The sequence below is a fragment of the Plutella xylostella genome, chromosome 24 (assembly GCF_932276165.1).
Source record: "Plutella xylostella chromosome 24, ilPluXylo3.1, whole genome shotgun sequence".
NCBI classification, from domain to species: Eukaryota; Metazoa; Arthropoda; class Insecta; order Lepidoptera; family Plutellidae; genus Plutella; species Plutella xylostella.
The window spans coordinates 997,793-1,024,628 of NC_064004.1; the positions used below are offsets into that span (position 1 = coordinate 997,793).

Genomic DNA, 26,836 nt, shown 5'->3' on the forward strand with positions numbered 1-26,836 from the left:
TGCTTGCTAATCCGCCTAGGCATTTTGTAAAATGCGGCCTACGGGACATGCTGGTCTGTGGCATCTACATTTTTGACAGTTCCATAGAGTAAGTAAACTAACTACGTCGCTCGACAGCTTGACAGTTCATAAAAATTACCAACGGTCGCTTTGTGTTCAAAATAAATTTCAATTTAGGTAATTCGCATTTCGTGACCGTGAAATTTGTTTGTAATTTTGGGATTTATTTCATTTCAACATCGAAAACATGGAGGCAAACGAATTTGCGGTGAAACTGAAAGCAAGCGGCTCCAAAACCGATCTAACGGACTTGCTGAATGTGCACGACGACTTCAAAAGTTTGGTTCCAAAACTCTCAGTCAAAGATCGAGGGTCGTTCGCAGTTAATGTTTTATGCATATTATGCAGGTAATTATCACTTTATTTCACATCGTAATCATCAGCCATCTATCGCCCACTGTTGGTTATAGGCCTCCTTATAAGTACCTCAACTTTACCGGTCCTGTGCTACTCTGAAACACTGCCTCCTTTGACGTTGTCTTCTGATCATCTGGCTGGTGGTCTACATCCATTTCTTGGCTACCTTACCGTCCCTCAATTTTTAACCATCAGGCACTGACTTTAAAGAGTGTTTTTCTACCAGAGATGTGATATACTATGCTGCTATGTCTACCAATTATATTCATTATTCCACATAGTATAGCATGGGAGGAGATGGATGTATTTCACGTTATTGCAGTATAGTGCATATTGCAAATCTCTGGTAGAAATCACCCCTATTCACCCATATATGACCTTAAGAATGATCCACCTACCAAAGTCTTCGCCTTGTAGTCTCCTTGAAACAACAATAATGGTTATCAAAAACTATCATAGGAAATTCAAGCATTAAATTAATATAACAAAAACTTATAATGTATGAAAAATGTATTGCATATATTGGTTTTTTTTATGCTCTTTAGGGGCTGTTATTATGGGCTATAGGTGCTAATAATAATGCTACTTAATTTTTGTGGACATAAAAAAAAACATATCTTTAAACATTTAATTCAGTCCGCTTATAATATCATTCTATTCTATATCTACCACTCGAATACTTCCAGAAACTTGGACAAGGTACCAAGTTGGCGGGCTACCGTCAGCAGCAAGGACCTCGTCTCGCTGAGCGTCGACTGCGTGAGGGAGACCCGTGCGCTGGGGCCGGCTGATCGCGTGAAGACCCTTGCCTGCGTGTACCACATACACAAGCATGTTGTGAAACAGGTGAGAGATAGAATATAATTTTTTACAAACACCTTATGTAATCAAACATTGTTTGCACATAATTATGTGTTATGTAGCATACTTTAAATGTATTTTGTATATTGTTTAATACTTTTTAGCATGTCAGTGACAAACTCTAGAACTGGACTAGGGTATGTCACTGTGGTTAAATGATTAGCCAGTCGTATTATTTGACTTTGGGGGTATTCAATTTGAGTGTTTCATACAAAACAGTTTACCTTAAACATTGAGCTACCAAAACTTTAAAATATGTAATACTAGCTGTTCCCGCGCGCTTCGCCTTATAAAGTTTTCCCGTGTGAATTCCGGGATAAAAAGTAGCCTATGTTCTTTCCCAGGGTCTAGACCGTATGTATACCAAATTTCACTCATATCCGTTCAGTAGTTTTGGCGTGAAAGAGTAACAGACAGACAGACAGACACAGTTACTTTCGCATTTATAAAATTAGTTAGGATGTTCGCAATGTATCATGTGAGTACAAATGTGCTGCAAAAAGTCATTTGATATGATGTAATATGTATATTTTTACATTACAGGACTCCACAGAAGCTCCAGAACTAATCCTGAAACTGTCCTACATGCCCTTCGAGTGTGAAGCTGAAAACCTCCTGAAAGAATACATAAAGACCTACTGGAACATACTAGTAGATAGAATAATGTACATAGAGAAGCTAAAGGCTGGAAAACGAGCAATCATCAAACTTCTACCAAAACTTGTCGAAGACACAGAGAAAATCATACACTTATATGACACTGCACAATTCTGTAGCAACATTTTGATATTTCTCGTCAAAAAACTGTATTTTCTGTACAGCGATCACTATGCTAAGCAAGTCAATGATGCTTATAAAGCTATATTTGAGGCGATAAGTAAAAAAAGCGATTTGAAAAAGTTCAAAACTCTATCCGACAAAGATGTGTTTGATCTCTACACAAAACTGAGTGAGGCATTTTATGTTGTAGCTGAAAATAGCGCAAAGATTGCTTTCAAAGACTCCACTCTGCCTATAGCTGTGCGCTTGAGTATATCTCTTCTAGGGCATAAGTCCGACATCTACCACTGCTTGCAGACATTCTACCTGAACGCATTCTGCTACTTAATGAAGGAGCAACTAGACTTGAATTTCACTGAGACGGTTTTGCGTGGGATGGTGCATTCCTGTGAGAGTACAGAGAGACTTGGCTACGAAAAAGCTATGACAGCGTCGTATCCATACATATATCAGATGCTTCGACTGTTTATAGAGTTTTCTGTACTGAATTCTGATAAAAGACGATGGAGCAAACACTTTAATATTGAGTGTCAAGAGAATTGCCTGAAACTGATGATGTTGCTGATGAAAAAGTTGCGAAACACTGAACAACTGCTGAAATGCGATAACTGTAATATTAAAACTGGTTTGCATGACTCTTTGAGACTATCGTTTTCAGTAAAAAGTTTCATTTCTATTTCTTTAAGCCAAGAGTTGAATGTTACGACGATTTTACCGCTTTACTATGAATTGATTCAAGCGCAACATAATATTATGAAAGAGCTAGCGAATTTGGGCTGTTATAATCACTTGAAATGTTTGAAAAAAGCCCAAACTGACATACACAACACTGCAATCCTTCTCAACAAATCCTCTCTCTACGAATACTCAATAAAAACTTTCGACTTGTATTTGAAAGAAGAAATCAAACATTACAAGAATGAATCGGACCTGAAAAACATAAGCAGGGGGTTTTACAACAAATCCATATGCGAATTGGATTTTAAACTCTACGAACAAGCGTTGCAGAGTGCATATTTGAGCTTCTTCTTCGCTCAACCCGAAGGACTTAGCTCGGAAAAGTACATAAGCTTAGTTATCGACATCAAAGCAAAGATACTTAAAGCGAAGCCAGAAGAAAACCTTGAGGACAGTCAAGAAATAGCATCTCAAGAACATTTGCAACTCACTACCGTCTTAAACGCATTTAAAAACGCCATTCAAAGCGATTTTTACGGAGATTTAAGTCCATTTCTACGTCCTTTAAAGCTAAGTATACTTTTGAAGCATGAGTTTTCTATGTACGCTAAACTATGGCCTTCAATCCTACCCATAGCCGGTATATGGTCGTGTCTACTCGAATTATATGAAGGAAAACATACCGACTTACACCCTACAGAGAACCAAAGCGAAATACTTTGGGTGTTATACGAAATGATCATACAAACGCCAACAGTTGTCCGTACGATACACAGCGAATACTTCTCCAAAATCATCTTTAAATTGCTAGAAAACTTTGAAGGAAAAACTCCAGAAGAACTACTAGTTAAATGTGTAATGTTGGTGTTAAAATGTGAGTATGACTTGGCTGATGCCAGTGCGAAGTACGGATGGAAGTCAGATCAGTCTGTGACGGACCCGGACCAGATCTCTGTGAGGAGGACGGTGGAACAGGAGAGCGCTGCGCTGGCTGCCGGAGTGGAGGCTGTGGAGGTGCTGATGAGGATTGAGCCGGAGTTGAAGAAAAGTAAGTGCCATTCATTCACATATTTTTTAATTTTTTTTATTGTGTAACTACCTATTAGGGTGTTTTTCATATCGTGCAGATTCCATCGCGCACGCGGAATTATCCCGCACGCGTGACGCCCGCAAGTTCTTTCATACAAGCATTTTATTTACGCGGGACGCGGGACAATGGCATGCAATCCGCGTTACCCGTATTTGCTGGTTTTTTACTTTACTACATTGAGTAAGTTTAATATCCCAGTAACCAGCTCCTATTTGTCATAGAGAAGTTTGAACCCCAAATTGTAGGTAAATAGACGATATGAGTAGTAAAAATTGCTACACAAACACTTTTGAAACATAGGTTCCACTCGAGAGAGTCACGTCCAGGAAATTCGCCCCTTCTCAGAATAGAATAGAATTACTAACTGAATAATAAATTACAAATTATATAAATGTTACAACAACCATACATAACAAAAGTAAAACCCCAAATCCTCTCTCTCAAACAGCGCGTCCGTCCATCCTAAACTCATCACTTCAAACATTGCGCTCGCTGGCGCCGCTGCTGCTGCCGCACTCGCGCGCGCCCGCGCTGCAGCTCGCGCGCTGCTGCTGTGCGCTGGCTGCTAGTGATGTGTGAGTACCTAGACCACACTAAATTAGTACTAACCTTAAACCTATATGACTAACTGTATTGCAAAATAATAGGCCGTTGTTTAATAAACGCTTAAAACGAATTTTGTCAGATTTGTCAGGCGTTTGACAGCGCTAATCATCTGTTAAACACTGTCTAAGTTTTGTAGTTATGCCCGAAATTCCACCTAAAAACCACTAAACAAAGAACGCATAGTCTACAATAAGCACGCTCCAGCTAGTCAACAGTAGTCCGTCCTGAATCCATCGCTGCAAACATTGCACTCGCTGGCGCCGCTGCTGCTGCGCGCTGGCTGCGAGTGATGTGTGAGTATTGACATACCCGCACTAACCATAGTGCGGTGTGTTATTGTTCATTTATTTATAATATTTCTTAATAATACATACCTACAGTGCTCTTAAACCTATTAAGGTTTTGAATGGGCACTCCCTCACTCATGGTTGTCATTCATACACTATACTGCTACACTGAACAGGAAAACACTAATCTTTCACCTGAAATGCTAGACTCCACTCATACTCCGCTTGTTGCTGGGTAAACATCTGCAAGGAAGTAGCACTTAACATAAAACTATATCCCTGTAGTATTTATAGTACCAACAAATATTTATATCACTAAATACTAAATTATAAATTTTGAAAATATTTAATCAACTTACCGTAACCTAAAGCAACTAAGTATGGAACAGCAAAATACAAATACAATCATCCACTATGTAAGGATCCACACCCTGGCAAACAAGTTAAGACAACGAACATGGAAACTCACCCCCTTATTCATAAAAAAGTTACTGGACGGATTAGCTATTGAACTGTTTTGTCACTCTCTGTCAAAGAACAAATTGTTCTCTGTCAGAGAGGGACAGAACAGTTCAATAGTTAATCCGTTCAGTAACTTTTTTATGAATAAGATGGTGTGTCATTATTTTAGTCACTATTTATGTGTTCAGCTTGACTCGCGTTTTAATAAATTACCCATCTCTTCTTCCAGTGACACATACCTACTCAACGCAGGGCTTCTCCTCTCGCACTCTACTCGTCGCTCCGCGCAATCACAGCGTTTGTTAGCGGCCGGACTACGGGCTGTGCGCGAGATGCAGGCGTGGACCGATACGGCATTCGTCTTTGTGTGTGATGCTGCTGTGAGTATATTTGTACCTACAGATTATACCGATTATGACATGGAATCCTTTATCTACGTAAATAAACCCGTAACACTAAAATAACGCCACTTATAGCTGTATTTTTCGAAAATCGCGATTCAGTTTCGTTTATCTAAGCAGATAAATATATATACAGTTTCGTTTATCTATGTAGATAAGGTGTCGCGCGCTCAAATGTCTGCGGTTCTAGTAGGTTAACGTAATAGAACGGCACGAAAAACAAGGAAAAAGCGCAATTTATACACAACCCTTAGTGCGCGAGTCTAAATCGCTCTTCTGTTTAAATTAGCTAAAGCAAATCCTTATAGATACTCTCCTTAAGTCAGTTGAATCTGTCAATTTAGTATCCACTATAAAAAAACAGACTTTAGCTAAAGCGAACCCCTATAGACACTCTCTCAGTAAGTGGTCCTCTGTCTCCCGCACTGGTCTCGACCCTCCGCGCAATCACAGCGTTTGTTAGCGGCCGGACTACGGGCTGTGCGCGAGATGCAAGCGTGGGGCGACACCGCCGTCGTGTTTGTGTGTGATGCTGCTGTGAGTATACTGTAAATTACTAGATTAATGACAAAAATCCGAAAATATGTAATCCAAAAATGCGAGTAATATGATAAAATTGTGACTAAACCTACCTATAAGCAACACTGTAGACACTCTTTATTGGCGACGTTTTTTAAAACCGTCGCTGTATTTAACGAAAATCGCGTTTATCTACAGCAGCAGTTTCGTTTATCTACGTAGATAAAGATGGACACAGTTTCGTTTATCTATGTAGATAAAGATGATGCGCGCTTAAATATCTTTAGTAGATAAACCTAATTTACAAAAGGAAAAAGCGCAATTTATACACTATGGTACGGAACCCGTCGTGCTCGAATCTAAATCGCTCTTCTGTTTAAATTAGCTAAAGCAAATCCTTATAGATACTCTCTTAAGTCAGTTGAATCTGTCAATTTAGTATCTACTATAAAAAAACAGACTTTAGCTAAAGCGAACCCCTATAGACACTCTCCTAAGTAAGTGGTCCTCTGTCTCTCGCATTCTACTCGACCCTCCGCGCAATCACAGCGTTTGTTAGCGGCCGGACTACGGGCTGTAGGCGAGATGCAGGCGTGGGGCGATACCGCCATAGTGTTTGTGTGTGATGCTGCTGTGAGTATATATACCTATGTACCTACAGATTATACATGGCGTCCTTTATTTACATAAAAATGGTGGAACGCTTCAACAACGCCCGCCGGTGCTGTATTTAACGAAAATCGCGATACAGATTTATTTATTTAGGTAGATAAAAATGGATACAGTATCGTTTAACTAGGTAGATAAAGACGTTGCTCGCTCTAATATTGTCTTTAGTAGATAAACCTAATTTACAAAAGGAAAAAGCGCAATTTATACACAATGGTACGGAACCCGTCTCGCTCAAATCTAAATCACTCTGTTGTTTAAATTAGCTAAAGACAAATCCCTATAGACACTCTCTCAGTAAGTGGTCGTCTGTCTCCCGCACTGGTCTCGACCCTCCGCGCAATCACAGCGTTTGTTAGCGGCCGGACTACGGGCTGTGGGCGGGATGCAAGTGTGGACCGATACCGCCATAGTGTTTGTGTGTGATGCTGCTGTGAGTATATATACATGTACCTACAGATTATACATGGCGTCCTTTATCTACATAAATAAAATTGTAACGCTACAACAACGCCCGCTGCCGCTGTATTTAACGAAAATCGCTATAGGTACAGTTTCGTTTATCTAGGTAGATAAATATGGATACAGTTTCGTTTATCTATGTAGATAATGATGGATATAGTTTCGTTTAGGTATCTAGGTAAAGATAGATAGTTTCGTTTATCTATGTAGATAAACGAAACTGCTGCTTATCAAAGTAGATAAAGATGTCACGCGCTTAAGTATCTTTAGTAGATTAACGTAATAGAACGGCACGAAATACAAAAGGAAAAAGCGCAATTTATACACTATGGTACAAAACCCGTCGTGCTCGAATCTAAATCGCTCGTTTGTTTAAATTATCTAAAGCGAATCCTTATAGATACTCTCTTAAGTCAGTTAAATCTGTCAATTAACCCCCTTATTCATAGAGAAAATACAGAACGTTTTAACTAATAAACTGTTTTGTCCCTCTCTGTCAAAGAATAAATTGTTCTTTGTCGGAGAGGGACAAAACAGTTTATTAGTTAAAATGTCTTGTAACTTTTCTATGAATAAGGGGGTAGTATCTAATATAAGTACTATATATAGACTTTAGCTAAAGCGAACCCCTATAGACACTCTCCTAAGTATCATAAGTATATATTATAAGCCATAGTGTTTGTGTGTGATGCTGCTGTGAGTATATGTATATGGTATGTAGGTATATGGCATTCTTTATCTGCATATCAGATACTCTCGTTACACTAATGAGAAACTTCGTTTATTTTACGAAAATCGTTATGTAGTAGCGTTTAATATCATTATTTCATTCTTTATTACAAAATAAGATTTTATTTTAAAAGCATTATCAACTTTTCGGACTGTACTTGTTTTCTATACAAACGGCAACTTATAAACAACGTTATCGGATACGGAACACTTAGCGAGATGATGATGATGAATTGAATATGTGCCTGCATATATTTTAATAAACCCATTGTGACCCATTGCTGGGCAAAAGCCTCTCCCTGGTTCTTCCACCTATCCCTGTCCATAGCCTCCTCATCCCAGTGCATACTACAAAATATGTCCAGGGCCTTCTTATAAATAAATAATTGAATAATCATTATTATTATTATTGTTACAGATATTCCAAGCGCGTTGCGGGCGGCGCGCGGCGGCGGCGCAGCTAGTTCAGTGCGCGCAGGCCAAGCTACTGGAGACTTTGGAGACGAATCCGGAGGCTGATTGTAAGTGCTATTTATGTTATATAGTCCGGAGGCTAATTGTAACTGATTGCTTTGTCTCTGTTAAAACTACTTACCTACTGGAAGATGACAATTCAAATAATATTTAAGCCAAAAAATAACTTTATGGTTGAAAAAATATTTTTTTACGAAGAGTTTTACCGTTAAGTGCTGATAAATGCGTTATAAATCTTTCAAATACCATTCTAAACATCCCTTCAATATTTTTAATGGTAATACAATAATGGACTGAGACTGTTTTACCACACATTGTTAAGCTGATTTAAAATAAAATTTTATTAATTTATAACGAGATCGACAGCGCAGAAAAACAGTCAAACAATATCTAAATTTGTATAATTATACCTTTAGTGTTTTGTTTTGGGAAATATCTATGGTATTTCGAATGTCATAAACGCATTCTCTCAACGGCCATACTATATCAATGTTTTGTTGTTTCTCTTCCGCAGTGCAACTCGCCATCGGTCGTCTGCTAGAGGCGCAGCTGGCGCTGCTCGGACCTCACGCCAGCTTCGCGGCGGTGGTGGCTGCTCAGAGACACTACCTCACTGTCAGCAACAACGGTCAGTTATTTATATAATCCTGTAGATACATAGCTGCGTCTGCTGCCATAGCGTTAAATAAGAATAATATGACGGCCGAATGGCGTAGTGGTTAGTGACCCTGACTGCTGAGCCGAAGGTCCCGGGTTCGATTCCCGGCTGGGGCAGATATTTGTTTAAACACAGATATTTGTTCTCGGGTCTTGGCTGTTGATATTTATAATTAGTATCTATCTATCTATATATTTGTGTAAATATATCAGCTGTCCGACACCCATAACACAGGTTCGGCCTAGCTTGGGGTCGGATGGCCGTGTGTGAGATGTCCCCACATATTATTATTATTATTATTAATTATTGATTCTCTAAATTCTTCGTTTATTTTTAAAAACAAAAAAAAAACAACCAATTTCTTCTATATGTTTCTACGGGTCGTTGCAAAAAGGGTGCACTAACCCAAATCCCTCATCTTACTGCTAGTCAGCGCGCCGCTACAAAAGTCTCACCATCAAACAGCGCACTCATACCACACCTTTCCCTTCTTGCAACGTTGCCGCTCCGTGCAACACCTATACAACGTCTCTCTCTTATCTTACAGCTTACAGCCACCGCTACAAAAGTCTCACCATCAAACAACGCACTCATACCTCCTTCTTCACCACCTTGTGACGTTGCCGCTCCGTACAATATTTGATAACATGGTTTCTAACTCATCATACAGCGCACCTATACCTCCTCCAGCTCCTTTAGAATTTCGCTGAATTTGCCGCTCCATCAAACTATAACAATTTATTATAACCTCAACCTCTTTACAGCCACCCACTGGTCAGCGCGCAAATAACACAAACAATTTTAACCTCTCTTATTTTCTTTCTTAGCCACCCGCTGGTCCACCCGCCGCTACCGAAGCCTCACCATCAAACTCCGCATCCAAGCCACCTCTTTACTCGCCGCGCGACGTTGCCGCTCCGTGCAACTGTGGCGTCGCGCGCGCGCCGCCGCCGCCGCCGCCCTGGGCGCCGCGCCGGCGGTGGCGGCGGCGAGGCTGATGGCTAGTGTTGTGTGTACGAGCTTTAGTGCTGATGCTCAGGTTTGAATTATTTTTTAAGGCTACTATTTCCCATTCCACGGGGAAAGACATCTGATACAAACAAAAACTACCCTTATTTGAATGTAATAAGGGTTCTGTCAGATCTCTTTCCCCGTGGAATGGTACTCGTATATAGTTAGTAAAAAATGTCTCCAACTTATGAGATTATGGCAATAACCCTCCAGTCTTGGAGGAGGCTTATGTCCTTAAAGGTAAAATAGTAAGTCCACATTAAAAAAAACTTTGTTATAACTTCTTTGTTTGTGTTCTTATAACATCAATTATTAACCTATTTTCCATTCTCAACAGGTGAAGATCGACAACCGTCTGAAGTTCATCCTCGGGCTGCCCACCAACGAATCACAATCTGCCATTTTGTGCCAAAACACCAAACCCCAGCACGAAACCCCAAGACCCCAACTGGTTGACCCCATGAGGGACTGCGTAATGTTCAAAAAAACCCAAATCAGTCCATCTTTACCCTGCATACAAGTGCCAGGTTTCAAAATGCCGGAATTCCTATCTCATAGAGGCGATTGTCTATGCTACGCTTGTCAGACGCCATCTTGTTTCCTGTTGGCCTGTCAAACGGCTGGGTTGGAAGCCTCAATGTATTTTAGAGCATCAGAGCTAGAATTGGCAAGGAATTATTTCGATGGTGTGCTGAAAATGTTCGGGTTAGTCGAACTCAAGTTGAGTTTAGCCAAACGCGAATTGAAAGCGAAGAATTATGAGCCGTTTATAATTGAAATCGTCGATAATGAGTTAAAAGAGGAGTTTCAACAGATACAAGTTGATATCTTGATTGAGGCGGCCTTTTTTGAGTTGTACATGGAGAATAAAGATAAAGCTGATGATTTTATCGTCAGAATTCACGAGTTGATGGAAGAAATGCGAGACCCAGACAGTTACTTGAAGAGCGAAGTCATGAATTTGACGTGTGCATCCGCGCAAATTAGGAAAACAGTTAAAAGGCACAGTTTAGAAATTACAGGCTTAGAAAAGGAGTTAGAGAGCCTTAAACTTACTCCAACAAAGAATAACGAAATAGAACCACCGAAAACTCCAGAACAAAAGGTAATTCCGGATATTAAACCAAGCAAAATCATCGTCAAAGGTGAAGAAATACCTAATGCTAAGAGAAAAGTTATCAAACTGAACTTAGACGAAGTAGTGGAAGACCCACCGGCGAATGAAATTAAAAAGCGGACATCGAAACGATCAGAATTCAAAATTCCAGTTCCAATAACAGCTAAACCTGTCCCAGAAACAATAACTCCAAGACCAACTAGATCCAAACCGTCTATTTTACTGACCCAACCTTCTGTTGAAAGTAAAAGTAACGTGACACAGGAGATATCTACTCCTAACGCAGCAAACACATCTAAAGTACACGACAGCGTATTTTTCACACCGAAAGAAGTTTGCGCTACTCCTGTAACTGATGAATTCTTCACGCCAATGACTTCGGTGAAACCCTACGCCAAAAAATCTTTAAGAAAAGATATAATAAAGAATTTGGAGCAAGAATTTTCCTCAGCAAAACTTGACGCGTCCAAAACAACTGATGACAAAGAAAATACGAAAACTAAAACTGTTAATAACAAGGAGAATACGAAAGTGCCAGTGAAATCTGGTATCCCCAAGTCTAAATCTAGGGTGTCTAAAGTAGAAACTGGGTCTTTGACCGCGTTGAAAGATAGAAGGTCAGTTAGGAGGGCAACTAGTCCTGGTAAACTTGAAGGGACTACCGCTAGTGCTCAAACTCAGCCTAGGTCTAGAAGGCTAGTCAGGAATCCAGTTAACTTTAGTTTGGATGAAGATAAGAGTACTAAGTAGTTATAATTAGAAGAAGGAAAGATTTGTGCATTCTCCCACAGCGACATAGATGGCGCCACTATCGCGTCTTTTGTAAGAATGAATTGTAGTATTGTCGGAATTAACAGTTCGTCAAAGTTATGTTGGGTGTAAAACGTGATGCTATGACTCTACCAACTGTATGTGTTTGGCATGGGCCTGGCATAACTTTTTTTTTATAATATTTTAAAATAAGATATTACTATTTGTGCACTAAAACTGAAATTAGTTATTTGTAGACCAAATTTTTGTATAGCTCAATTAGGTAGGTATTTTTACGTTGAATAAAATAGTGTTTTAAACAATTAACATTTATTTGCTTTTATTTAATAAGTAACTAATAAACTACCACCATTCTACGCGGACACACTTCATACAAATTCATACAATCATACAACACTCAAATATGTATGGAAAGTACTAAGTTTATTATGTGACTCTTTCGTAAAATACTAACCATCTTAAATTATAAACTTTATACAGAGCCATTTGGTATTTTTGTTTCCAGTAAGTATAAAGCTCAACAATAAAATGTATAAGATATGTTAGTATTTTAGGCAAATAACTAATTTTAGGCGATGTACAAAATTCTTAATTCATAGTTTGTTTAGGTAAACTTGTGTGAATTGTCTTGTACAAAAATATGCATCGATGTGATATAAATTGTTAAGAATATTTCAAAATGTCAGCTCAAAATAAACCCCACAAGTTGCTATTGTGCCTTTATACATCGCAAGTAATAATGACTACTACACCGACTTTTTGGCAGATTGACAGAAATCAGACCGATTTTTCTTCTGATTTACATACTATGAAGACAAAGGCACAATATCATATAGTGTAACATATAATATGGGATTATTTTCTAGGCTTTCTCACAGGTATCAAACATTTTTCATCATTCGTGTCTCATAAAATTCGTGCTACGAAAAGTAACCTAAACAAAAATAACAACAATGAAATTTACATCAAATTCGTTTTCACATTTATATTTTCTTCGAAAAATTGGGAAAAATATAGGATTAATTGTGTGTTTTGCTGTGATACAAGATACAACTAATATTTTAAACGAACCATAATTTTGTTATAAAATAACTAGATATGCTTTGTGTAGTTCCAGTAGGATATAACTTAACTTGAATATAATAAATGCTTTATACATAAAAATTAAATAAAGTTATGCATACTATGCATGTCGACATTCTGGACAACTTTTGTTCTAGAAGTTTAAAAAAAATCGGAAAACACCATTACATTCTTCAAATAGCGTTGCGTTAATTTTTTTTATGTAAACACTTATTGTTCGTATGTGAATTTTTCGACTAATTTTGGTATTTCAATTGCCACCAGGATAATTTCTGACATGTTGCTAGATGCGAGTTTAATTTCAAAATGTGGAGTGGAGTGTTTATTTGTCCAACGTTTCTTTCGCACTGACTCTTCATCTTGTTCATATAGAGCGCTAATATAAAGACTCAAACATCACCAACAATCTTCACAGCAACATGTCAACCGCCCACTCTCTCTCACAAAGTATCATCAGCCCCACGTTATTTAGCCACTCCCACGAGCGCGGGCCGCACGCAGCGCTCGTGCAGCTTGTAGCCGACCTTACTCACTGCTACTACTGTGCCGGGCTCCGCGCCTTCCACCTCCTGCAGGGTAAAGAGGGAGTAAGGTTATTTACATACACATACTCACGACTGTTATCCCCGAAGGACTCACGAGATAAGTTGCGAGCCGTATCGCTGTTTTTGAATGAGTACAATTCACTTAGGGTGGATGTGTATCTAGAATCCAGGAATCTAGATGTGCAAGATCTACGATTGTTTCGTTCACCGTAAGATAGCAAAATTTAATTCCAAATAACTCATGCCGGGATCCCGCATCAATGGCGTGAGAAGCGGGCGCTTGCCCTTCTAACCTAATAATATATATTCTTCAATGTAGCCTAAAAGGCTATGTGTGTGTGTGTGTGTGTGTGTGTGTGTGTGTGTGTGTGTGAGAGAGAGAGAGAGTGTGTGCTAGTGTACCTGCTGGAACAGCGCCTCGTGCAGGTTGGGGTCGAACTTCTCGCGCAGCGGAGACACGCACACCAGCCCGTGCCGCGTGAACACCTGGAAAAAACAACGAGACATGAAAAAATATTTAAAATAAATAAACATTTAGGTATTTGGCATACTAACAACATAAACAGAAAATGATACAAAGCAACAAGAAAATACGAAAAATCATACAATAAAAAAACAAACAAAGGTTGCTGTCTAGAGCCTAAAATAGTAGGGAACAAAAAAGCCGGGGGACTAAAGACCACCCGCAGAAGCACTCAAAAGTAGTCCGTTGCGCGCGTTGTGTTTAGCGTTTGTTGCTATTAGGTTGCTATGCATTCATTAAACATTCTCCACACCATATTCATTTGTTCACATAGCATAGCACTGCTGGGAACGAATTTCTTTCACATCATTGCAGCAAAACGGCATAGTACACCTGTGTTGGAAAAGCACCCTGGGTTACCTGTGTGAGCTGCACCTTGGTCAGTCTAACTCCATCATACAGATATCCGTGCCCGCTTTAGCCGCCATTGTATCTCCTATCTGGGGAGATAAGTGTAGGTAACTATACCTGCGTCAGCTGTGCCTTGGTGAGTCTAACTCCTGTGTGCAGAGCCCGGAGCGCCCGTTGTGCATAATCACAGTTTAATATCAGATCGCCGCACTTGCCTGGTCGGCTACAAGCTATCTGCTATTAGGGGAGGTAACTACAACCCCAATCTATTATTATCTCCATACCTGCGTCAGTTGTGCTTTAGTCAGTCTAACTCCATCGTGGAGAGATCTGAGCGCCGCGTCCGCCTCGCCCGCCGCGCCGCCCTCCGGCACCGACTCCGCCGCCGCCGCCAGCGTATCTGCTATCTGGGGAGATATATAGAGATAAGTTAGGGGAGGACATTTAAATACTATTTTGAATCAAAACTCTACCTCGAAGAAAGCCCCAAAGACTAAGAGCGGTGGTGGCTCAGTCGGGTAAGCGCCCGCTTCTCACGCCAGAGATGCGGGTTCGAATCCCGGCGCTGACATGTACCAATGAGTTGTTTTCTGAATACGTGTAATGTGTATGTCGGTGAAGTCATGATTACAGTCATGATACTGACACCGCTGACTCGCCCGGATACGAAGCGCAGCAGCGCCGCCTGGCGGCGCTCTACAGCGTCTATGGTGGGGCGCGTGGCAGCAGGTGGGAGCAGAGCTGCGCTCCCTCACTTGCCTTCCAACCGCCGAGCGCTATCGACCTGTACCCTACGTTTCGTATCATAGTCTGTCTTGTATTCTGTGAAGTGCACCTACCTAATAAATCAAGTGATTGCCTACAAAGAGTGTTTCCATCAAGCCCGGATCCCATTGCACGCCCACTATGTCTGATGGAGATGGAGAGCTACTGCCGAACCCCTCACCTTCGCCGACATCAGAAGTGGGATCCCAACGGGCGAATGCAGCATCAGCACCACTCAGCAGCGACCAAGGTGCCACGGAGCAGAACTGGCGCATGATGTTCGAGATGCAGAACGAGAACATGAAAGCCCTCATCGCCGCACTCAAGCAACCTGGACCGAGTGCTGGCTACAAGATCACGCTTCCGGAGTTCGACCCTGAAAAACCTGATGCAGACGCACGTGCATGGTGTGCGACTGCCGACGTGTGCTTCGCAGACAAGCCGCTAGAAGGAGGCCAGCTTGTTGTTGTAATCAGCAAGGCCTTGAAAGGCGTGGCATCGACATGGCTTGCCCAGATATCGTATGCAGGTATGAAATGGACCCAATTTAAAGAAATGTTCGTTGCGCGATTCGTGTCTGTCGAAACTTCAGCTGCGACGCTCATTAACCTAAACAATAATAAGCCCAAGGACGGCGAGACACTAGCCTCTTATGGAAGCCGCCTAATCACTTCCCTACTGAACAACTGGAAAGGAAAAACTGTGGAGCAGATCGCCGTATCAACAGTGCTCGCTCACATGTCGCAATTCGATTCGAAATTACATCGTTTGGCATACACAACTGAAATCGGCACTCGTAATCGATTCCAGCAAGAGCTACAAGCGTTTTCCTTCCTAAAACGCAAGGCTAATTCATCCCTGGATCAGAAAATCGCACCAGAATTCAAACGTGCCAAATTTTCCACACTACCCCCTGTAATGTGTTTTCACTGCGGAAAAATCGGACACAAGCAATCTGAGTGCTTTCATCGTGGCAAGGAGGTTCAAAGCAAGAAATGGACCAATCCTGCCGTGCCAACTACACGAAGTGGACCACAGCAGCAGCCAACTACATCGGGCAAGATCATTTGCTTTAAGTGCAACGAGCCAGGACACATCGCGAGCCGGTGTCCAGCGGCCCAGGGCGCCAGCAGAGGTGGCAGCGGTGGCGGGCCCAATGCTGAGCGTCGTGTCAACGTGTGCGTCGTAGAAGCACCAACAGGAAATTTTAATCATAAAGGTCAGTCTTTCGTTTTCCAATATGACTCTGGTGCTGAGTGTTCTTTGATTAAAGAGAGTGTTTCACGTAAATTTTCTGGGAAACGTTATAATAACGTTGTTTACCTTAAGGGTATTGGTGAATCAAGAACAGTCAGCATCCAGCAAATACTGTGTGTCATTGAGATAGGTGATAATGTGTTAGAAATTTTGCTACATGTTGTGCCTGACGCTATATTAGAAAATGAGATAATGATTGGTCGCGAAATTTTAAATCAAGGCTTTGCAGTTCATATGACGTCATCTGAGTTTAAGTTAGAAAAACACAAAGTGATAGCTAGTTGTGAAATCGAATTATCGGTCAAAAATGATTTCCAAAATGTCGACACGGATATTCCCGACAGTAATAAGCCGCAGTTGGTAGATATTTTAGAGCGTAATTCTGATTATTTCGTCACGGGTATGCCTAAGACTCGCGTAACTACAGGAGAACTTGAAATTCGGCTTGTTGACCCCACTCGTACAGTACAACGGCGTCCCTATCGCCTCAGCCCGGAAGAGCGAAAAATAATGCGTGACCGCGTAGACGAATTATTGCAAGCGGATATTATCCGTCCGAGTAGTTCCCCATTCGCGAGCCCGGCTCTCTTGGTTAAAAAGCGCGATGGTAGTGATAGGATGTGCATTGACTACCGCGAACTAAACAGCAACACGGTGCCTGATAGATTCCCATTACCGCTAATTTCTGACCTCATTGGACGTCTACAGGGAGCTAATTACTACACTAAACTAGATTGCGCAAGTGGATTTCACTTAATTCCTATCAAATCGAAAGAATCTATCGAAAGAACCGCGTTTATTACACCTGACGGGCAGTTTGAGTACTTGTCCATGCCCTTTGGTCTTCGTAATGCCATTTCTGTCTTTCAAAGAGCGATAATTAAAGCGCTAGGCCCTCTGGCTTATGATTACGTCATTGTGTACGTTGATGACGTGTTAATTCCATCTGCAACGATCACTGAAGGGTTGGAAAGGCTTGAAGTCGTTTTAAACACACTTACGAAGGCGGGATTTTCTTTAAATTTAAATAAATGCTCATTCCTAAAAACTGAACTAGAATTTTTAGGATATGAGATTAGTGCAGGTCAAATAAAACCTAATAAGCGTAAGGTTCGATCCCTTACCGAATTGCCACCACCAGAAACGGTAACTCAGTTAAGACAGTTTATAGGCTTAGCTACGTACTTCCGTCAGTTCATACCGCAATTTTCGCGCATTATGGGACCTCTTTACAATCTTACCAGAGAAAATGTCTCGTTTATCTGGCAGCCGCGTCATGAAGAAATTAGACAGGAGATTATTTCGATTTTGACAAAAGAACCTGTGTTGATGATTTACAATCCAGAATACCCCGTCGAGTTGCATACTGACGCGAGTGCTAACGGCTATGGCGCTATTTTATTTCAAATTGTGAACGGCAAGCGACACGTAATAGAGTACTTCAGCAAGCGTACCACCCCGGCGGAGTCGCGGTATCATAGTTACGAACTTGAGACGCTAGCTATAGTTAATGCTATAAAGCATTTCCGACAATATTTACACGGGCGTAAATTTACAGTTGTAACAGATTGCAACTCTATAAGGTCTTCTAGTAAGAAAGCTGACTTAACACCGCGGGTCCAAAGATGGTGGGCTTATCTCCAATCTTTTGATTTCGACGTCGTTTATAAAGCCGGACAGTACATGAAACACGTAGATTTCTTTTCACGAAACCTCGGAAACGCAAACCAGGACAGCTGCGTTCAGTCAAGTTTAAGCGCTAGCGAAGTCCCGAGCATAGAGTCACAGGTAGAGTCGAGCGTAAAGTTACAACCGCAAGTAGCTTCAAATGTAGAGCAGAAACAAATTAACTTTACAGAAGTTACAAATAATTGGATAATTGCTGAACAAAAACGTGACCCCGAAATTAGCAAGTTAATAACTGATCTCAATGATGGTACACTGAGTGCGGACATTGCCAATACTTACGACGTGCGAGCAGGGATTCTTCATAGGAAGGTTCAGCGTAATAGACGCACGAGATGTTTGCCTATTCTACCCAAAGCTCTACGGTGGTCTGTCGTAAACAATATCCATGAGTCTCTAGTACATTTAGGCTCCGACAAAACATTGGAAAAGTTGTACCAACATTATTGGTTCGAAGGCATGGCGCGATACGTAAAGAAGTACATCGATAGTTGCGTTACATGTAAGGTAGCTAAATCACATTCAGGCCGAGTTCAAGCGGAGCTCCATCCAATCCCTAAGATAACAACGCCATGGCACACTATCCACATCGATGCAACCGGTAAACTTAGCGGGAAGAACGACCAAAAAGAATACGCGTTCGTATTAGTTGACGGCTTCACAAAATACACTCTGCTCTTTCACACAACACGAATTGACACAGTTAGTAGCATACAGGCTGTTAAAGATAGCGTAGCGTTGTTTGGAGCGCCAACAAGGATCATAGCGGATCAAGGACGATGCTTTGCCAGTAAGGAGTTTAAAGAGTTCTGTGATGCTAGTAATATTTCGTTACACTTAATCGCAACCGGATCATCGCGTGCTAACGGGCAGGTAGAGAGAACTATGAGCGTACTAAAGTCTATGCTAACGGCTGTAGAAACTAGCGATACCCGATCCTGGCAAGACGCGTTAAGTGAAGTACAACTCGCCATTAATTGCACCGTAAACCGTACTACTCAAGCGAGTCCATTAGAACTCATGATTGGTAAAGTTGCGCGACCATTGACTCTTATGACATGTAATGACGAAATAGAGGTTGACTTACCTGCACTTAGAGTTGAAGCTGCTCAACTTATTAAGAATTCAGCTGTTTATGAGAAGCGTCGATTTGATTCCACAAAGGCCAAACTTAGCAAATTTTCAGTAGGAGATTTTGTATTACTGGCTAATGAAGAGAGAAACCAGACTAAGTTAGACCCTAAATATAAAGGCCCATTCCAAGTGATAGAGGTACTAGATTGTGACAGATACACCTTAAAGGCGTTGAATTCGAAACGTACTTACAAGTACGCACACGATAGGCTTAGAAAGATGCCCTCAGAACCTTGTATCATTGAAGAGTTTCAGGACGATGAGTCGGAGTTGAATGAAGAGGCTGTTGAGGAGCCTGTAAATAATAATTAAGCTTGCATAAGTGATAATGAGTGATAATGAGACCGTACCAGAGACTGATACGTAGTCGTAGTCTAGTAGAAATCAGCATCTATGTTCGCATAGTCTGTGGGCAGGCGGCAGGCGTATAGTTCTGGCGGAGGTCGGGTTCATGATGAACCGTATGTGGAGAGTCAAAGGTTGACTCGGCGATCCCCTTGGAGGGAGGCGCGTAATGAGAATGCAACTGTGATTGCTTTGGCCGATGAGCCGTTGAGAGGTTGATTCGATTTGATTATGGTTCATGAAAGCTTAATGAAAGAGTACTGAAGATGTTAGTTTTTGAACTTAGAGATTGATTAGTCAATGATACAATGTGTCTGTGTGGCAAGAAGTTTATTCATTCCTGTTAATAAAGAAGTTGATTAGTTTTCTTTTAAGATACCTACTATAAGCATAGTGTTAATGTAGAGCATTGTAAATAGTAGTAGGCTAAGTAATTTGTGAAGATACTGTTCGCTGTGTCTTGTTACAGAATAACACACACGAGGACGTGTGCATCACAGGATGGCCGTGTCGGTGAAGTCATGATTACAGTCATGATACTGACACCGCTGACTCGCCCGGATACGAAGCGCAGCAGCGCCGCCTGGCGGCGCTCTACAGCGTCTATGGTGGGGCGCGTGGCAGCAGGTGGGAGCAGAGCTGCGCTCCCTCACTTGCCTTCCAACCGCCGAGCGCTATCGACCTGTACCCTACGTTTCGTATCATAGTCTGTCTTGTATTCTGTGAAGTGCACCTACCTAATAAATCAAGTGATTGCCTACAAAGAGTGTTTCCATCAAGCCCGGATCCCATTGCACGCCCACTATGTCTGATGGAGATGGAGAGCTACTGCCGAACCCCTCACCTTCGCCGACATGTATATATAATGTCTACAGTGTATACCATCGCTCTTACGGTGAAGGAAAACATCGTGAGGAAACCTGCATATCTAGATTTAGCACATCTAGATATGTGAACCCACCAACCCGCAGTGGACCAGCGTGGTGGGAAATGGTCCAAGCTTGGGAAGGCAGTTTAGACCTTGGGGATATGCACAAGGGTTCCGTTCGAGAGAGCCAGGTGCAGGTGCTGGCACCCCCACAGAGAATAGAATAGGATAGAATAGAAAGCCCCAAAGACTAAAAAATTTAGGATTTTATCAAGGAAACAGTTTTAGTTTATAGCAAAGGATTCGCATTCTCAAGGTACTTCGTTATGCAAGGTGGACTTACTGCTATATAGCAATGTCTGCAGAGCCTGCTGCATGCCATCTTTATTTACGTAGATAATCTCGCAGTTTAGAATACAGTGACATAATACAGGCAATAGTGAAGAATCCATACTACACGATTCCCTTCGGCTTGCCGACTCCTCGGATGCCGGCAGACTTACAGCCAATAGCAATGTGTGGTACTCACATCAAGCAGATCCTTGCAGAAGCTCTGTATGGCGAAGGACTTGGCGTCTTCAACCTGCTTGGTCATGCGGCGCCGAGTGTTCTCCGCGTCGGCCAGCGCGCGCTTGTACTTGTCCTGTGGGTTTGTAGTCAAGTTAGTTAGAAGTTATTATTTATTTTCTGTATATTTTGTTGGTGAAGTCAGGGTGTTAAATAAATTTTTAATGAGCCTAGGATATTGTTCTGGGGCACACCTGATGCAGAGGCTATCCCTGGCAGGCGCGGATCCAGACCTCAAAATAGGTGATGGGCAAGTCAAAAAAGGTAGTTTTGCCTCGTCTTGAGGTACTTGATCATAACAGTTTTTTTGTATGTTGGTAGTTATCATAATTATTATGATCAATGCAATATCTCTTAAAAAAAAAAAAAACAATAAGTACTGATAAACATTAGGTTAGTTAATTTTTGTACCGACCAAACTTTGTGTTACGCCAAAAAATATTATTTAACGTATACAACTGTACAGTTCCCCAAAATTGATAATGCACATAGAAATCTTCGTCATTGTTCGGCAACAGTCGTATTCCCGAGCGTTAGAAAACTATTATGTATTTAGAGTGGTTAAGTGCATTTTCTTCATTAAATTTTAGTAGAATTATGTAATTGGTGCTAAAAGAGATAATTGATTTATCAGTAACGAAATTTGATTCGATAATTCATAATATTCCATAATATTAAAATTTACTTCGAAAATGTTACAGTAGGTACTTTTCAAGTGTCTTACTGAAGCTGATGTAAAGATGGATGAAAGAAGGTTTGAATAACACAAGGTTTATATTATAAGGAGAAATGGATTTCAAACACAGGTTTATATAAAAAAATTAAAATCTCAGTTCAAAAGTATTTACAGCGCTGATCATTCACAATAATATTACAATTACAAACTTGGTCTTTTGGGTGTGGCTTTATTGGCAAAGTGAAGTCTATCAATGTGACGCATATTTTATTCTTAAATGTGCCTCATAATATGGCATCGTCAAAAATAATTAAAGTTGAAATTAAATTCACATTTGAAAAAAATAACAAGAACGATGCGTAATTGCAGCTCTTTATAATTCCACAAAAGTAATATTGATCTTGACCTTGAGACCCTTGACTGATCGGTGACAGCCACCGACCGCCCAAATTGTTTTCGATTATGTGTCACATGATATTGACTACTATTTCTTTCGAACAAGGATCAAAATGCAAGTGCTTTGTTTAAGGCACTGATTCGGGTGTTTCCGGGAATACGACAGTTTGCGAAGATTTGCATGCGCATTATTAATATGGGAGAACTGTACTGGGCCTTGGACCACTTGGGCCCAAGGACCCAAATATGTATTATGAAAGCAAAAATTTAAAAGGATGGATGGTTGTTTGTTTATCTTTCACGACAAAACGAATGTACTGACACCCTGAACTTAAATTCAGGCTACTTTTTTCTGGGAAATTCCCAGAGGAATAATTTTTAAGGCGAAGCGTGGCAAGCGGGAATAGTTTTGACAAGTATATCTTAATTACAATCATTACGGTATCGCTGCATTTTTGATAATTAGGTATGTTGTTCGGGATCCTTTACATAGTACATAGTAGGTATAATTCAAATTTTGCGCGCGATGAGTTATGGCTAATGCGTATTTCTTATACTTAGGTGCTTATTTATATATTTTTTTGTCATATAAGGAAGGATAGCTTTCTTATCTGAGCCTTCCTGCTCTAGCTATTTTAGATAAAAAAATAAAAAACCGACTTCAAAAAACCACTAAAAACTACCCCCCTTATTCATAGAAAAGTTACAAGACGTTTTAACTAATAAACTGTTTTGTCCCTCTCTGTCAAAGAACAGATTGTTCTTTGTCGGAGAGGGACAAAACAGTTTATTAGTTAAAACGTTCTGTAACTTCTCTATGAATAAGGGGGTACTACTGTCACCGCACCAACATCAAAAACGAACAGTACCTGCTTAAGTATATTTGTACTGTCACATAGAATTGGTCTAAACATAAAATTATTTTTTCATAGTTTTTTGTGATTTCATGAAGTCGGCTTTATTTTTTTTTTTTTTAGTTTATTTGCAAAATTAAGATGCAATTGATACCAATAAGTCCTACTAGTCAATACGAATCATTCAAGCCTAAACACGAGGTAGTTGCTATATATATATCGTTGAGGAGTTCCCTTGGCTGCCTTCCGTTTCCATCATCAGATCAGCTCAAGGTCACCATCATATTTTTTGTTATAAGAACTATATTTACGTTCTAAATTTCATTAGAATCGGTTATATAATAGGTGCCCAAAATGAAAATACATATCCTGTTTTTACCCCTTGGGGCTGAAATAAGATTCCGAAAAAAAAATGGGACCACCTGGGGGCTCAACCCAATACATCAAAAAATATAAAAAAAAAGATCCCGACGTTGGTACCAACGGTATAACCCCACTTGCAGAGATTGTCCTTGCAGCAGCCTACCTTTGCTCGCAACCGATTTAGAGTCTTCCAAATGTGCCAGGGAAGACTTTTTTCCTTTTTTGAAGTAGGTTAACAAAAAAAGATTTTTAATTGATGATTTTTCAGCCATAACTCAACGCGCATTTTAAAAAAGTGCTGCTAAATTGGTGAAGGATCCTATACTTACCTATCAATAGTTAATTACCCCTACAACTATCAAGGGAGGTTTCGGGAAACTTCGTCACATATTCTCCTCGGCTATTCCTCAGAGCCTGAAGACAAAAGTCTTCAACCAGTGCATCCTGTCAGTGATGTCGTATGGTGCAGAGACGTGGACACTGACGGTAGGACTGGACCACCGATTTAAAGTCGCTCAGTGTGCTATGGAGAGAGCTATGCTTGTGGTTTCTCTGATGGGTCGTATCGGAAATGAGGATATCCGTCAGAGGACTAAAGTTACCGACATAGCTGTCAAATTGTGCAAGCTGAAGTGGCAGTGGGCTGGTCATATCTGCCGAAGAACCGATAACCGTTGGGGTAGACGAGTTCTCGAGTGGAGACCACGAACAGGCAAACGCAGCGTGGGACGCCCTCCTGCCCTCTTGGTGGGTAGTCGGTAGTGGTTGGTTGAAGGCCGAGGACCGAGTGTTGTGGCGCTCCTTGGGAGAGGCCTATGTCTAGCATTGGATGATTATTGGCTGATGATGATGATGATGACAACTATCAAAACTTCGGCTTAGTATATCCTTTTTGCAACACCTTGTAACATAGGATTCGTATAATTTTATTAGATATTCACACTCGCGAACGATGAAAATGTTACACGGTCTACAAAATGTTAATAGGTACTCACAAAATTAAAAATTACCTAACTAGGTAGTTAGTTACACAAATATAAAAAAAAAAAGAATTTGATCAAAATCTTCACGTTTTCATAATAACTGTATGATAAAAACTATTTGGCTTATTGAGATCAAACTCATTGAATACGTAAATAGTGACTTTTGCTGTAAGCCGAAACCCAGACTCTTGGCATGACCGAAAATTTTATGGTTTTTGACAACTATCCGGAGGGTTTTCGAGATGGAAAAAAATATTTAGCATAACCTAAAATCATCAGCACCAACATAATTATAAAAAACAGCCATACGAAAGTCATCAAATAACGAAACTACTTATTCTTCTTCTTATAGTGCCTCTCCATCATTGAAGGTTGGCAGTCAGCTCTTTGCAGCGCTCTCTATTCCTGGCTGTTTTAAATAATTAAAAACTACTTATTACATATACTTAAAATCCCGTGGTGTGATCTGGCCAGTCAAATTAGGTGATGGGCATGCCCATCTTGCCCATATGGGTGGATCCGCGCCTGATCCCTGGCTGTGCAGCATGGTAAAGCTGCCAGTGACATGGGTACCTTCGGATCAGGTGTGTCTTGGACGGTATTTTTTACTAAAATACTGTTCATTTTTATTAAATTAGTATGAGTATAAATTTTTTGACAAAACTTGTAGTGGATTTTATGAAATATTTTTTTAATCTTATCTTTACTCCTAGGAGCATGCATATTATGCTTCACCCTAAAAAGTGGGAATTTTGGAATAACAAATAATGCCATTCTCCAGTGTATATTATTTAAAAATGTCTCAACTTAACCGGGATAGATTTGTAGATTATGAAGTTTATACCTAATATAAGTTAAGAAATAACACAATGAGCTTACATCATAGTCTTTTAGCTGCTCTTTCATCTTGCTGACATCTGCTGTCAGTATCTCAATCTGTTTGTGGCATTCCTCAATGGATGCTGGTTTATCAGCCTGTTCATTTGCTGAGTCGGCTGCCTTTTGTTCTGTGCTGTATGGGCGGGCACATCTGGAACAGGTCAATGAATGATGCAGTTTTTTATGTGAAATTATCAGTAAAATGTGGAAAATTCATAAAGTAACTCCAAACAGAGATATCAAAATCTTTGGTTTACAGGGCTTTTGAGGTCTTGAAATTATGTATTTTATCTGTCTTGAGTTCTATTCTCATTATCATTTGCCAATTGGGTTATACAAGTGATAGAACAGACAGTGCTCCTGTGTACTACACTTGGGCACTATAATCTACTCATTAGGAGGATAATCTATACTATGATCTCTTTAGGAAGACATTATTATTATTGGATTCTTGAATGAAAGGAGAATTCTCTGGTGATATAATATAAACTGTATGCGCTGTATACAGTGATATTTAAGTATCCTTTCCCTAGTGACAGTGGCAATCTTGCTCACATCTTCTATTAACTTAGGTTTATACTAATAATTTTTATTGTTTATTGTTATTATTATGATTATTAATGATCTAGGAATTTATCTTGAAATAAGTCCTTATGTATATTTGTTGCTGGTTACCCTGGGTAGTGAGTAACTGACCACAAATCTGAGTGACTAATATCTTCACCACTGTCACAAACCCTAGTCCAGGGCCTCAAGTCTGCTAAGGAATGGCAGCTCAATGCTGTGTCTTCTGAATGGTTTTCCTACTTTAGGTATCCGTTTTCTCTTGGTTAGTGAGTCCCAGTAGTGAAATATGAAACACTTGATACTTATTACTGTTTATTAACGTTAGTTCTTTAAAAAATATGCCATAAATGTTTCCTAAAACGCAGATAATTAATACCTACAGTGCAAAACCCATGCTGCCGACACACAACTGTGCCGCCATTGCTTAACGGACTTGGGGCCCAGCTCTAGTGTTTGTCACCAACAAGCTACGTAGAAGAATATTATAGTCCTTACTGGTTTACTATTGAATGTTTCAGGATATTATCATCACCGAATGATGCAACATCTGATAAGGTTATTATGAAATATATTATACTTATGAGACCACTGAGGGTATTTACTGAGGCCCGAATTGCTGGGTAAATAGTCAAAAATAGTTTTATTGTGGAAATTATTGTAATATTTAAGGTTAGACAGAAACATCGGTTGCGCAACTCTTACCTGGGTAAACTTGCTCTCAAAGTGCCGTAAGTTGATTTCGTCACTAGGCTCACTAGCCTCCCAACCGTGTAAGCTTTAACCGAAGCCATTATTTAACAAAATAAATAGAATTTAAATGAAATTGTGTGAAATTACACGCAAGAGGTTAGATTTCGAATCTTCTGTCAAATTGAACTGACAGCGACAGACTGACAATCAGACAATCACGACAGTGACAGGTGACAGATAGAAAGAACTGTCAAGTTCATGATGTTGGTAGTTATTATTCTGAGATAGTATCCTTATAAAAAATACTGTTTA

The 26,836-nt window shown here is 40.3% G+C and overlaps 2 protein-coding genes across 2 annotated transcripts; one reads left to right on the forward strand and one right to left on the reverse strand.

Moving 5' to 3' along the window:
• The first annotated feature begins 111 nt into the window (after positions 1-111).
• On the forward strand, positions 112-12,298 carry LOC105398787. The gene is made up of 9 exons (XM_048629714.1): positions 112-408; positions 1,104-1,263; positions 1,822-3,784; positions 4,275-4,401; positions 5,411-5,561; positions 8,380-8,482; positions 8,950-9,063; positions 9,921-10,048; positions 10,442-12,298. The coding sequence occupies exons 1-9, from the start codon at positions 248-250 to the stop codon at positions 11,969-11,971; spliced, it is 4,437 nt and encodes a 1,478-aa protein (XP_048485671.1). The 5' UTR covers positions 112-247; the 3' UTR covers positions 11,972-12,298.
• Positions 12,285-26,726, reverse strand: LOC105397424 (grpE protein homolog, mitochondrial). The gene is made up of 6 exons (XM_048629889.1): positions 26,537-26,726; positions 25,268-25,418; positions 21,079-21,192; positions 14,779-14,901; positions 14,023-14,106; positions 12,285-13,644 (listed from the first exon to the last, which is right to left on the reverse strand). Exons 1-6 carry the CDS (start codon positions 26,623-26,625, stop codon positions 13,540-13,542), a joined length of 666 nt encoding a protein of 221 aa, XP_048485846.1. The 5' UTR covers positions 26,626-26,726; the 3' UTR covers positions 12,285-13,539.
• Between the last annotated feature and the right edge of the window lie 110 nt (positions 26,727-26,836).

Coding starts and splice junctions, on each gene's coding strand:
- LOC105398787 (XM_048629714.1), top strand. CDS start 248: ATGGAGGCAAACGAATTTGCGGTGAAACTGAAAGCAAGCGGCTCCAAA. Junction 1,264..1,821: donor ACAAGCATGTTGTGAAACAG/GTGAGAGATAGA, acceptor TTTACATTACAG/GACTCCACAGAAGCTCCAGA. Junction 5,562..8,379: donor TCTTTGTGTGTGATGCTGCT/GTGAGTATATTT, acceptor TTATTGTTACAG/ATATTCCAAGCGCGTTGCGG.
- LOC105397424 (XM_048629889.1), bottom strand. CDS start 26,625: ATGGCTTCGGTTAAAGCTTACACGGTTGGGAGGCTAGTGAGCCTAGTG. Junction 25,419..26,536: donor TTGAGAGCAAGTTTACCCAG/GTAAGAGTTGCG, acceptor GACCTGTTCCAG/ATGTGCCCGCCCATACAGCA. Junction 21,193..25,267: donor AGCAGCTAAAAGACTATGAT/GTAAGCTCATTG, acceptor ACAAACCCACAG/GACAAGTACAAGCGCGCGCT.